The sequence below is a fragment of the Nyctereutes procyonoides genome, unplaced genomic scaffold (genome assembly GCF_905146905.1).
Source record: "Nyctereutes procyonoides isolate TBG_1078 unplaced genomic scaffold, NYPRO_anot_genome, whole genome shotgun sequence".
Taxonomy (NCBI): Eukaryota; Metazoa; Chordata; class Mammalia; order Carnivora; family Canidae; genus Nyctereutes; species Nyctereutes procyonoides.
Genome location: NW_026575044.1, coordinates 39,170,079 through 39,182,943, shown reverse-complemented (window position 1 = coordinate 39,182,943; position 12,865 = coordinate 39,170,079). Strand labels below are relative to the sequence as shown.

Genomic DNA, 12,865 nt, shown 5'->3' with positions numbered 1-12,865 from the left:
AGTCTGAATTCAAATTCTGTATCAGATACGGGATTTGCACATACTTTCTCATCATCTGGCTTGTCTTTTCATTCTTACAATAGTGTTTTTGGAAGAGCAGAAATTCTTAATTTTTTTTTTTTTAAGATTTTATTTATTCATGAGAGACACAGGGCGGGTGGCAGAGAATAGGCAGAGGGAGAAGCAGGCTCCATACAGGGAGCCTGATGTAGACTCGGTCCCGGAACTTCAGGATCACGCCCTGAGCTGAAGCAGGCACTTAACCGCTGAGCCACCTAGGTATCCCCAGAAATTCTTAATTTTGATGAAGTCTGATTTATAAATTTTTCTTTCATTGTTTGTGTTTTGTGTCCTTTCTGAAAAATCTTTGCTAAACCCAGGTTCACTAAGGTTTTCTCCTCTTTTGTACTAGAAGTTTATTAAGTTTTAGCTGTTACATTTAGAACTATGATTCTTTTTTTTTTCCTTTTGAAATCAAGTTAACATATCGTATATCATTAATTTCAGGGTAGAATTTAGTGATTTGTCAGTCTTCTATAACACCTGTGCTCCTTACATCAAGTGCCCTCCTTAATGCCCATCACCCAGTTTATTCCATCCTTCTACCCTTTTCCCCTCCAGCAATCCACAGTTTGTTCTCTATAATAGTTCAGAGTCTCCTATGGTTTGTCTCTCTCTGTTTTTAACCTATTTTATTTTTCCTACCTTTCACCTGTGTTCATCAGTTTTGTTTTTTAAATTCTACATATAAGTGAAATCATACAGTACTTGTCTTTCTCTGACTGACTGACTTCACTTAGCATAATACCCTCTAGTTCTAGCCAGGCCATTTCAAGTGGCAAGATTTCATTCTTATTGATGGCTGAGTAATATTACGTGTGTGTGTGTGTGTGTGTGTGTGTGTGTGTGTGTGTGTGTGTGTGTTTGTGTTTGTATACACACTGCATCATCTTTATCCATTTTTCCATCGATGGACATCTGGGCTTTTTCCATAGCTTGGCTATTATGGACATTGCTGTTATAAATATTGGGGTATAGGTGCCCCTTTGCACTATGTTTGCATCCTTTGGATAGATATCTAGTTGTGCACTTGCTGGGTCATAGGGTAGTTGTATTTTTAACTTTTTGAGGAACCTCCTACTGTTTTTCCAGAGTGGCTGTACCAGTTTGCATTCCCCCCAGCAGTGTAAGAGAGTTCTGTCTTTATCCACATCCTCACCAACAACTCTTGTCTCTTGACTTGTTAATTTTAGCCATTCTGACTGGTGTGAGGTAGTATCTCATTGTGGTTTTGATTTGTATTTCCCTGATAATGCCTGATTTGAGCCTTTTTTTCATGTGTCTGTTGGCCATTTGTCTTCTTCAGAGAAATGTCTGTTCATGTCTTCTACTCATTTCTTAACTGGATTTTTTATTTTTTGAATGTTGAATTTGATGAATTCTTTATAGATTTTGGATTCTAGCCCTTTGTCATTTGCAAGTATCTTCTCCCATTTGGTAGATTGCCGTTTAGTTTTGTTGATGGTTTCCCTTGCTGTGCAAAAGCTTTTTGTCCTCATGAAGTCCTAGTAGTTCATTTTTGTTTTTGTTTCCCTTGACTCTGGAGACATGTCTAGCAAGAAGTTGCTGTGGCCGAAATCAAAGAGTTTGCTACCTGTGTTCTCTAGGATTTTGTTGGATTCTGTCTCACATTTAGGTCTTACATCAGACTGTGTTTCATTTGGAGTTAATTTTTATTTTATTTCATTTACTCATGAAAGAGAGAGAGAGGTAGAGACACAGGCAGAGGGAGAAGCAGGCTCCATGCAGGAAACCCGATGTGGGACTTGATTCCAGGACCCCAGGATCACGCCTTAAGCCAAAGTCAGACACTAAACCACTGAGCCACCCAGGCGTCCCTCAGTTAATTTTTATATATGGTATGAAGTATGAATACGAGTTCATTTTTTGTCTTATGGATGTTCCAGTTATTTGACCACCATTTGTTGAAGAGACCTTTTCTACTGAGTTGCCTGTTGTGCTTTTATTACAAATCAGTTAACCATATATGTGAGCCTTTCTGGATCCTGTATTCTCTTCTTTTAATCTGTGTCTTTAACTATGTGATACCAACCCTCTGTCTTTATTACTTTAGCTTTACAATAATCATTCAATTCAGGTAAAAGTCCTCCAACTTTTTTCTCCTTTTTCAAAGTCGTTTGAGTATTCTAAGTCTTTCACCTTTCCATGTGAATTTTAGAATCATTTTTAAGAATGTGAAGGGGTTCTGAGACCAAGGTGTTTGAGAATTGCTGCCTTTCTATATAACCATTGGTAAATTCTCTTAACTCCTGTGTGCTTCCTTTCTCATTTTATAAAGGAGTGGAATAATTACCTCCATATAGTTATTATAAAGATTAAATGAGTGAATTCATGGAAAGTGCTAAAAGTAGTAGTTGGTCCATTGTAGATGCTCTATGGATGTTTGAGAACATGTTTGAATCAGTAGCTCATATGACATCAGAACCTGATTTATTTCCTCTTCCATTTTTTGGCTCAGTTCCTTGGTATTGGAACCAAGAAACTGAGCCTCATCTCTCTCTCATCTCTCATCTTACTATTTCATGTTCGTTATTAGCACCTCCAGAGCTAAATTGAGTAGAGAAGGGACTACTGGGATGCCTGGGTGGCTCAGCAGTTGAGCATCTGCCTTCAGCTCAGGATATGATCCTGGGGTCCTGGGATCAAGTTCCACATTGGGCTCCTTGCAGGAAGCCTACTCCTCCCTCTGCCTATGTCTCTGCCTCTGTGTGTGTGTGTGTGTGTCTCATGAATGAATAAATAAATAGAGAAGGGACTACTATTTCCTCAATATGTTAATCAGAAGTCCTGTTCTAGGGTTTTATTGGCCTAATTGACGTGATTTTGTCATCCCTGAACTAATCACATAGATGAGGTGGATATCTGACTGACCTTAGCCTTCTTTGGTCCACCTGTAAAACTAGAGAGTTCTCAAGCTATATACCTGAGAAAACTGGAGTGAAGAGGGGAATAGATATTAGGACTGCAACTCATAAAGGCCCACCATATCTGTGTAAGCCATTAGTTCTTTCCAGACATGTATTTTTGTATAATAATGTGTCTATTTTGTATAATACATGCACACACATATTTGGTGGTGAGAATTGATTCTCAAGGAGAAAATCATGACTTTTCATTTGATTTCAGTTAATAATGGGACTTGGTACCCAGGGGGCAGAGAAGAAGAGTGCAGCGTCTATTGCCTGTTTTTTGGCTGCCAATGGTGCTGATCTTAGCATTCGAAATAAGAAAGGTCAATCGCCGCTTGATCTCTGTCCTGATCCAAGTCTCTGCAAAGCACTGGCAAAGTGTCATAAGGAAAAAGTCAGGTTTGTATCATTTATTATCATAAAAATATTCTCTCTGTATAAAGTACCATGTGGTTTCATAATGGAGGACTTGATTACTTGAAAATGTCTTTGTCTTTGCTCATCATCTTTGTGTTGACCCTTTCTTCCTTAAAAATTTTCCTACAGGCACTATGTCTCTTATGTGGTATTTTCTACATTACTGAATATGATGCTTTATGCATAATAAATGCTAAGAAACTTTTCTAAACCAGTTTGATCTTCCAGTACTCCTACATATTAGAGGAATTTATAAGAAAAAGCCTTACTAGTGAAGTTGCTGTGATTAATGTTAGATGTATTTAAAACTTTTAATAGACTTTTTTACATGCTCACCAGTAAGGTGTATCTTACAAAAACCCTGTGATAATTTAGTAATTCTAGCACTCTGCACATTGCCTGACAGGTATTCACTTAAGTATCACTGAAGGATTGAAAGAATTTGAAAGAATGAACACATGAAAGAACCAATTCCTGAGGGGGGCACTTGATGGGATGAGCACTGGGTGTAATGCTATATGTTGGCAAATTGAACTCAATAAAAAGGAATTTAAAAAAAAGAAAGAAAGAACCAATTCCTGATAGAGTTGTCTCTAAAAATGATTTCATACTTGTCTTTTCTAAAAGTAAAATATATCAGTGATTTTAGTTATTTATAATGCAACTGATTTTCTTATGAGATACTGTAGACATACAAAGATGTATATTTCGTTACATTTTTTTTTTAATCTAAATGGTACTGTGTATCTATTATTGCCCTTTATACTTGGTTCTTGTCACTGAACATTTCAGTAGTTGTCCTTTAATCTTGTGTTCTCTTGCCTCTTTTATAATTTGGGTATAGTGATAAATGGCTTCTCTTTGGAATCCATACATAGAGCTGTGTTAATGGGGAAATTAACATAATGAGGTATATGTATTTCTCTAAGTGTATCCTTAAGGAACATAAAATCCTATTCAAAATGACAGTGTGCATCAAAAAATATAGAATGCACTATAATTTCTGCAGTAATAACTAACACCGGTGTATAAGATAAAGTCCCTTTGGGTGTGCATGCATGGGTATTCGTGAGTTTCTGAAGATTGTGGTAGAAATCGTAAAATCGTATCCTCTTTTTATAGCTGTAGTTGGTCTTATATATGTACTTCTGTGTCTTGTATCTATTTTTTTTAAATTTTTATTTATTTATGATAGTCACACACACACAGAGAGAGAGAGAGAGAGGCAGAGACATAGGCAGAGGGAGAAGCAGGCTCCATGCACCAGGAGCCCGACGTGGGATTCGATCCCGGGTCTCCAGGATCGCGCCCTGGGCCAAAGGCAGGCGCTAAATCGCTGCGCCACCCAGGGATCCCTGTATCTATTTATTTATAGATGAGTTCTGTCTTTCCATAGTAAAGTTTTCTGCTCCCCAAGGATACATTTAGAGAAATGTCTGAACAGCAGCTGCAATGGCATGTTTTCCACAGTGCCATGTCAGTTATGGACTTTGATGATGCTTCATTCTGCCTGTAGTTAGGGAAACTAATGTGGGCTCTAGGTAGAATTTTTGTTTTATTTCTCTGCCCTTCTCTGCTGGGTCTGTTATAGATAAAACAGATTCTGAGTGAAACTGTGTTTATGTTAATTTTTTTGTGAGTAATGTTTTTGATTTCTCTGTTAGAAGAAGATTCACCCTTTTCCATTGGGTGAGCTATTCAGTTTGAAATCTGAATAGTATTAGAAGTACATAAAGATGCAGAGGTGTATATAAATAGAAAACTATAGCATATACTATTTCTTATATGGATGTTACAGCTTAATTTTTTTAACATAACTAAAGCTGTTTTATGTATACTAATGATGCCGTCGATTTTTTTAAAAGCATTTTAATTAATATAAATATTCTGATAGGATTGATTATAAATATTTTCTTTTATTAGTGGCCAGGTGGGTTCTCGAAGTCCTTCTATGATTAGTAATGATTCTGAAACTTTGGAAGAGTGCATGGTGTGTTCAGATATGAAGAGAGATACTCTTTTTGGCCCATGTGGACATATTGCTACCTGTTCTTTATGTTCTCCACGAGTCAAGAAATGCCTCATCTGTAAAGAACAAGTTCAGTCCAGGACAAAGGTAATATATTTTTAATACAATAATTTATCATTTTATGAAGTTCTTTGAGACTATAAATAATAAATAAGATTATATGATGCCATATATTAAATTTCAGTCTTTCTAAGAATGATTTAAATACAAGAATGTATAATTTATATATTTATCAAGAGAACAGTTTTGAGTTTCCTTATTTAAGTGTAAACTATAGAAGTTAAAAATAAAATTGATCTACTCTTTTGCTGTCAAAGGCTCTTATAACCTAAAGATGTACTTAATTCCATTTTTTATTGTTTTTTTGAGTACATGGACTCATATTTGACCAGTTGTTTTGTTGTCGTCATTTGGGAAAATGTCACACATTTTGGATTTGTTTTATCACGGTGTTGTTTGTTTCTTTATTCTCTGTGTTTCCTGTAAATTGGAAGTTAGATCTAATGTCTTGTTTAGAGTCAGCTTAAACATTTTTGGCAAGAAATTCTCACAGATGATGCTACTCACTTTGTATTGTGTCCTACCAAGAGGCAAATAAAGTCTGATCATCCTGTTGTTAAAGCCAATTCTGTATCCACTCTGAACTTTTTATCTTGTCTGACTCTGCTTTTTGAGAAGTAGTATTTTCTGGGTTTCCGGTTTCATTCTTTTTCTGTGTAACTTAGTGCTTTATCATAACTGTACCATCTTACCCATTTGGTTTGTACTGAAATAATTGATTTTCCTTTTAGTTTTTTCGTATGTGTGGGTAAAATGAGATTCAAGTTTCTTACAAATGATTTCTTTTAAGGTGAGTAGTTTAAACCAGAAGATATGTTTGGTTTTTTTTGGTTTCACTTATGAAGTTTGTACTCTTTTTTTTATTCCTTTCTTTTTATTTGCTTTATTTTCCCCTGATGTTTCTTAAGCTATTCATTTACCTTCATTAATTAGAAAGGAGCTAGCATTAATTCTTATAATGAATTAGCTGACAGTAACTTAAAAGGTGTTATGTTGCCAGGACTTTTTACATTTTCATAGGGAACCTTCTAAGACTGGATGTTTTCTATGATCCAGAAGAAGAATTTTTGGCACAAGAAAAAGTACAGGGAAGTTATTTTTGGATAGGAGATCCTGGAGTAGCAGCATTAGGCACATAGCTGCTGAGTCCCTTTGTCAAGGTGGGAAGGGTGAACTCACACTTAACTGTCTGCAGGTACTCTGTTGGCATTTTATATGTGTTATATCTGTGTCATCTGTACTTAATTGATGAAGATCATTCTACTTGGTACTTATAATTTGATTTAGTTACCTGCTCACTAAACAACAGTTTAGGACTGCATCAGAAAGAATTTCAGCCATTCTCTTATTTTTCGATTGATCTGTATAATCTGCTGTTGGATTTGAAACTTTTTGTGTAGATTAAGCATTATTTCAACAAATCTTTATTGAGCACTTGCTTTATAGTCAAGAGTGAAGTGTATATAATTCCCTTCTTAAAAATATGTAATCTGCTGGTAAACTATGACTTAGATTAAAAGCTACTCTGCCATATAGGATGTTGTAGGTGCTTTAAGAGAGATGTAAAATGAGTTGAGAGCCCCACATTGCCTGCCAGCAGCAAAGTCTTAGATACAGAATAACTCCTTACTGGTCATCTAGTCCAGCTCTAGGATTCACAGTTGAAAAAACTGAAGCTCAGAGAAGCATACCCAGAATATTAAATGCAGGTCTCTTGATTCTTTTTTTTTTTTCTTTTTAGATTTTTAAAAAATTTATTTAGTCATAGAGACATAGAAAGAGAGAGAGAGTGGCAAGAGACACAGGCAGAGGGAGAAGCAGGCCCCATGCAGGGAACCCGATGTGGGACACTATCCCGGGTCTCCAGGATCACACCCCGGGCTGCAGGCGGCGCTAAACCGCTGCACCACCAGGGCTGCCCAGGTCTCTTGATTCTTAAGTCCTTTTCTTTCCCCTGTGTGATGATACACAGACATAATTTAGAAGTGTCTACAGAAGGAAGATTGATGCAACAGAGAGCTAGAGGGAGGAATATGCTGTCATTCCTTTTTAGACCACTTCTGAATTCCAAGAATTAGGGGGCTGTCACATTGACTTTCAAATTATGAAATTTTCAAACCTGGAGAAAAGTAGAAAAAGTAATATACCCACCAAATAGATCTGACAGGCTAGCTGCAGAGCCTTTGAATATAAAGAAATAGTGACCCCAAGTGGTTAAAGGATAATGAACATCTTCATTAAAGATGAAACAAATTACAAAACTAGTATTTAGAGAGGAAGGGGGAATAAACAAGCCTCATCACTTTAGAAATTAAAGAAATATAAATAAAAAATTATGAATTACCATTAACCGGAGGAGGGGCAAGATGGCGGAAGAGCAGGGTCCCCAAATCTCCTGTCCCCACCAAATTACCTAGATAACCTTCAAATCATCCTGAAAATCTACGAATTCGGCCTGAGATGTAAAGAGAGACCAGCTGGAACGCTACAGTGAGAAGAGTTCGCGCTTCTATCAAGGTAGGAAGACGGGGAAAAAGAAATAAAGACACAAAAGGCCTCCGAGGGGGAGGGGCCCCGCGAGGAGCCGGGCTGAGGCCGGGGCGAGTGTCCCCAGGACAGGAGAGCCCCGTCCCGGAGAAGCAGGAGCTGCACCAACCTTCCCGGGCGGGAAAGGGGCTCGCAGGGAGTTAGAGCAGGACCCAGGAGGGCGGGGATGCCCTCGGGCTCCCAGGGACACTAACAGACACCTGCGCCCCCGGAGAGTGCGCCGAGCTCCCTAAGGGCTGCAGCGCGCACGGAGCAGCTCGGGGGGGGGGGGGGGGGGGGGGCTCGGGCGGCGGCTCCGCGGAGGGGGCTGCGGGGCGGTAGCGCGAATCCAACAGCGCAGGCCCCGGAGCACAGGGCGCCGGGACACAGCCCAGGATCCCGCTTCCCCCCCGGGACAGGCAGAGGCCGGGAGGGCCCAGGACAGCGAGGATGCTCCTGCCCCGAGCTGAGCAGATCAGCGGCCCCGCCCCGGAGCCTCCAGGCCCTGCGGACGGAGAGCCGAGAGCCCCGAGCCCCGAGCCCCGAGCCCTGTAGTTCCTGGGGAGGCTGAATCCAGGCTTCCAGAGTTGCCATAGCAACTGCGGCTGTTCCTCCTGGGGCCTCACGGGGTAAACAACCCCCGCTGAGCCCTGCAGCAGGCAGGGGCAGAGCAGCTCCCCGAAGTGCTAACACCTGAAAATCAGCACAGCAGGCCCCTCCCCCAGAAGACCAGCTGGACGGACCAGTGATACTGCCCCGTGTTCCAATACAACTTGTTTTTGGCCACTCTGCACTGAGCAAAATGACTAGAAGGAAAACCTCACCTCAAAAGAAAGAATCAGAAACAGCCCTCTCTCCCACAGAGTTACAAAATCTGGATTACACTTTAATGTCAGAAAGCCAATTCAGAAGCACTATTATACAGCTACTGGTGGCTCTAGAAAAAAGCATTAAGGACTCACGAGACTTCATGACTGCAGAATTTAGATCCAATCAGGCAGAAATTAAAAATCAATTGAATGAGATGCAATCCAAACTAGAAGTCCTAACGACGAGGGTTAACGAGGTGGAAGAACGAGTGAGTGACATAGAAGACAAGTTAATGGCAAAGAGGGAAACTGAGGAAAAAAGAGACAAACAATTAAGGGACCATGAAGACAGATTAAGGGAAATAAATGACAGCCTAAGGAAGAAAAACCTACGTTTAATTGGGGTTCCCGAGGGCGCCGAAAGGGCCAGAGGGCCAGAATATGTATTTGAACAAATCCTAGCTGAAAACTTTCCCAATCTGGGAAGGGAAACAGGCATTCAGATCCAGGAAATAGAGAGATCCCCCCCCTAAAATCAATAAAAACCGTTCAACACCTCGACATTTAATAGTGAAGCTTGCAAATTCCAAAGATAAAGAGAAGATCCTTAAAGCAGCAAGAGACAAGAAGTCCCTGACTTTCATGGGGAGGAATATTAGGGTAACAGCAGACCTCTCCACAGAGACCTGGCAGGCCAGAAAGGGCTGGCAGGATATATTCAGGGTCCTAAATGAGAAGAACATGCAACCAAGAATACTTTATCCAGCAAGGCTCTCATTCAAAATGGAAGGAGAGATAAAGAGCTTCCAAGACAGGCAGGAACTGAAAGAATATGTGACCTCCAAACCAGCTCTGCAAGAAATTTTAAGGGGGACTCTTAAAATTCCCCTTTAAGAAGAAGTTCAGTGGAACAATCCACAAAAACAAGGACTAAATAGATATCATGATGACACTAAAACTCATATCTGTCAATAGTAACTCTGAACGTGAACGGGCTTAATGACCCCATCAAAAGGCGCAGGGTTTCAGACTGGATAAAAAAGCAGGACCCATCTATTTGCTGTCTACAAGAGACTCATTTTAGACGGAAGGACACCTACAACCTGAAAATAAAAGGGTGGAGAACCATTTACCATTCAAATGGTTCTCAAAATATACCCTAAAAACTATAGAACACTTCTGAAAGAAATTGAGGAAGACACAAAGAGATGGAAAAATATTCCATGCTCATGGATTGGCAGAATTAATATTGTGAAAATGTCAATGTTACCCAGGGCAATTTACACGTATAATGCAATCCCTATCAAAATACCATGGACTTTCTTCAGAGACTTAGAACAAATTATTTTAAGATTTGTGTGGAATCAGAAAAGACCCCAAACAGCCAGGGGAATTTTAAAAAAGAAAACCATATCTGGGGGCATCACAATGCCAGATTTCAGGTTGTACTACAAAGCTGTGGTCATCAAGACAGTGTGGTACTGGCACAAAAACAGACATATAGATCAATGGAACAGAACAGAGAACCCAGAAGTGGACCCTGAACTTTATGGTCAACTAATATACGATAAAGGAGGAAAGACGATCCACTGGAAGAAAGACAGTCTCTTCAATAAATGGTGCTGGGAAAATTGGACATCCACATGCAGAAGAATGAAACTGGACCACTCTCTTGCACCATACACAAAGATAAACTCAAAATAGATGAAAGATCTAAATGTGAGACAAGATTCCATGAAAATCCCAGAGGAGAACTCAGGCAACACCCTTTTTGAACTTGGCCACAGTAACCGGAGAAGGACAAACAGTGTATGTTCTCATTCATTTGGGGAATATGAATAATAGTGAAAGGGAATATAAGGGAAGGGAGAAGAAATGTGTGAGAAATATCAGAAAGGGAGACAGAACATAAAGACTTCTAACTCTGGGAAATGAACTAGGGGTGGTGGAGGGGGAGGAGGGCGGGGGGTGGGGGTGAATGGGTGACGGGCACTGAGGGGTACACTTGATGGGATGAGCACTGGGTGTTATTCTGTATGTTGGTAAATTGAACACCAATAAAAATTAATTTATATAAAAAAAAAATTTATGAGCCGTTATAATAAACATGCTTTACTTAGTAATTCCATTCCTGGGAATATAATCTGAGGGGGGAAAAAAATAACCTGAGGAAAAAATTCAAAGGGGAAAAAAGCTAAGGCTACAAAGATTTTCTTCATATATATTAGGGGATTTGGTAAGTAAATGACTGTTTAAATCAATTTGCTAGATTATTTTAAACTCTTTATTTACAATTGAGATGTATAAACAATTGCATTGGAAATCTTTTAAAGAAAAAAAAGGAAATCTTTTAAAGAAATAGCACATCATTATATAGAGAGGAGAAGAGAATTATCATGCATTGGACACTGATTTTATGTTTGATTTTGAAATAAACACTCCACACATAATATCTCATTTATCCTTTACTACCCCATGAAGAAAGGTTATTCTTTATCATTCAGATAAAAAGAGCTGTGGCCCAACAATATTTTAGATAATTTGTTATTATTGGAGCTGCAATTTGAATCCAGGAATACAAAGATCTCGACCAGCCACGTCTTAACGGTTTTCTCCTGTTACTCAGCTACAGAAATTCTATGTACATGCAAGGTATAAGTTAGGAAAGCCCATAGAGAGAGCATGTATGCAATACTTAAGTGAAATGATAGGTGAGTGATCCTTTTTGTACAGTAATATTAAATGGCGCAAGATATGGGTGAATGTAAATGTCAGTGTGTATCAGAAAGAAGGAGAACAGGTGACAGATGGATGTGAAGCAAGGGCAGTGGGACAGGATGGGGGTGAGAAAAGCCAAGAGCCAATGTTAAGAAATAGCTATGCACTCAACACTCAGATGAAGTGGAGATGAAGAGGAGGTAAAATTGAGGGAAATTCTGAACAGGTTGTGTAAGACTTGTGGCTTTAGAGATTAGGTAGAAAGAGCAGCCTAAAGCCATGATCTCCCACCAGCATGGGGGAACTGACCAAGTCCCGGAAAAGTTCCTCAGATGTAGATAGACAGAAAAATACCACTTGGGATCTAGCATTCTGTGAATCTGGCTGGGTTTTTTATTAATATTAGAAATCTAGCTTATCTTATTTTTATACTTTTTTTAATTTTATGTCGAAATAGTGTTTTTTGTTTTTTTTTTTTTTAATTAAAGTCTTTTCTGGTCTTTCTCACCACAAAGGAAATGAAGTTTTCTTTATCATTCTTTGGGACAGAGCGAGATCAACATTGACATAGGACCTGTGAAGGGCCAGGGTATATAAAGGTGGAAACATGAGTAACCAAGAGAGTAGAGGACAGAGGAGGAATGCATATTGCTTCCTGTGCTGAGACTGCTGCCTTATAGAGGAAATACACTTGGATACAAAATGCACTGTTAGAGTTATGAGATTTATCTGTAGATGTTCACACTTGTGGTATAATGTCTTTTTTGTAGATTGAAGAATGTGTGGTATGCTCTGACAAGAAAGCAGCTGTTCTTTTTCAACCCTGTGGACACATGTGTGCTTGTGAGAGTAAGTAGCCTAAACAAAACTTACTCAGTGTTTTTATAAAAATAGAAAATGAAACAAATTATAACTTGGAGGTTTTTTTTTTTTAATAACCTATGAATATAAAACATTGGTGGGCCTCTCCAGTACTTTCTGTGTCTTCCTCTGTACTATACGTATAATGTCACCTATGTCTCTCCTTGTTCTACCGATTCACATTTTGATTTCATATGAATCAGCACAAGATGATCTCTTCTCAAACACAATAGAAATTTATTTCCAAAAATGAATTTTGAAACCTTTAGTCTAGCCCTTTTCACATATAAAGTAGCACATCTTCATTTATCTTCACCGTGATATCGCCTCTTCTGCAACTTCCCCCTCCTACTGAATCACCTATAGCAACTATTTGGGGCTATAATGTCTGGCCTTGTTAACCTTTCTTCGTCTTTATGTCAGAAGAGCTGATAGGTCTCTTTGGGAGAATATAT

General features: G+C 39.0%; 1 protein-coding gene across 1 annotated transcript in view; it reads left to right on the top strand.

Moving 5' to 3' along the window:
* The window catches only part of MIB1 (MIB E3 ubiquitin protein ligase 1), a 139,358-nt gene that overhangs the window by 114,559 nt on the left and 11,934 nt on the right, over nucleotides 1–12,865 (top strand). The window contains exons 16-18 of the mRNA XM_055323758.1: nucleotides 3,208–3,389; nucleotides 5,331–5,523; nucleotides 12,320–12,398. Coding sequence (XP_055179733.1) covers nucleotides 3,208–3,389; nucleotides 5,331–5,523; nucleotides 12,320–12,398 — 454 coding nt within the window. The remainder of the gene's footprint in view (nucleotides 1–3,207; nucleotides 3,390–5,330; nucleotides 5,524–12,319; nucleotides 12,399–12,865) is intronic.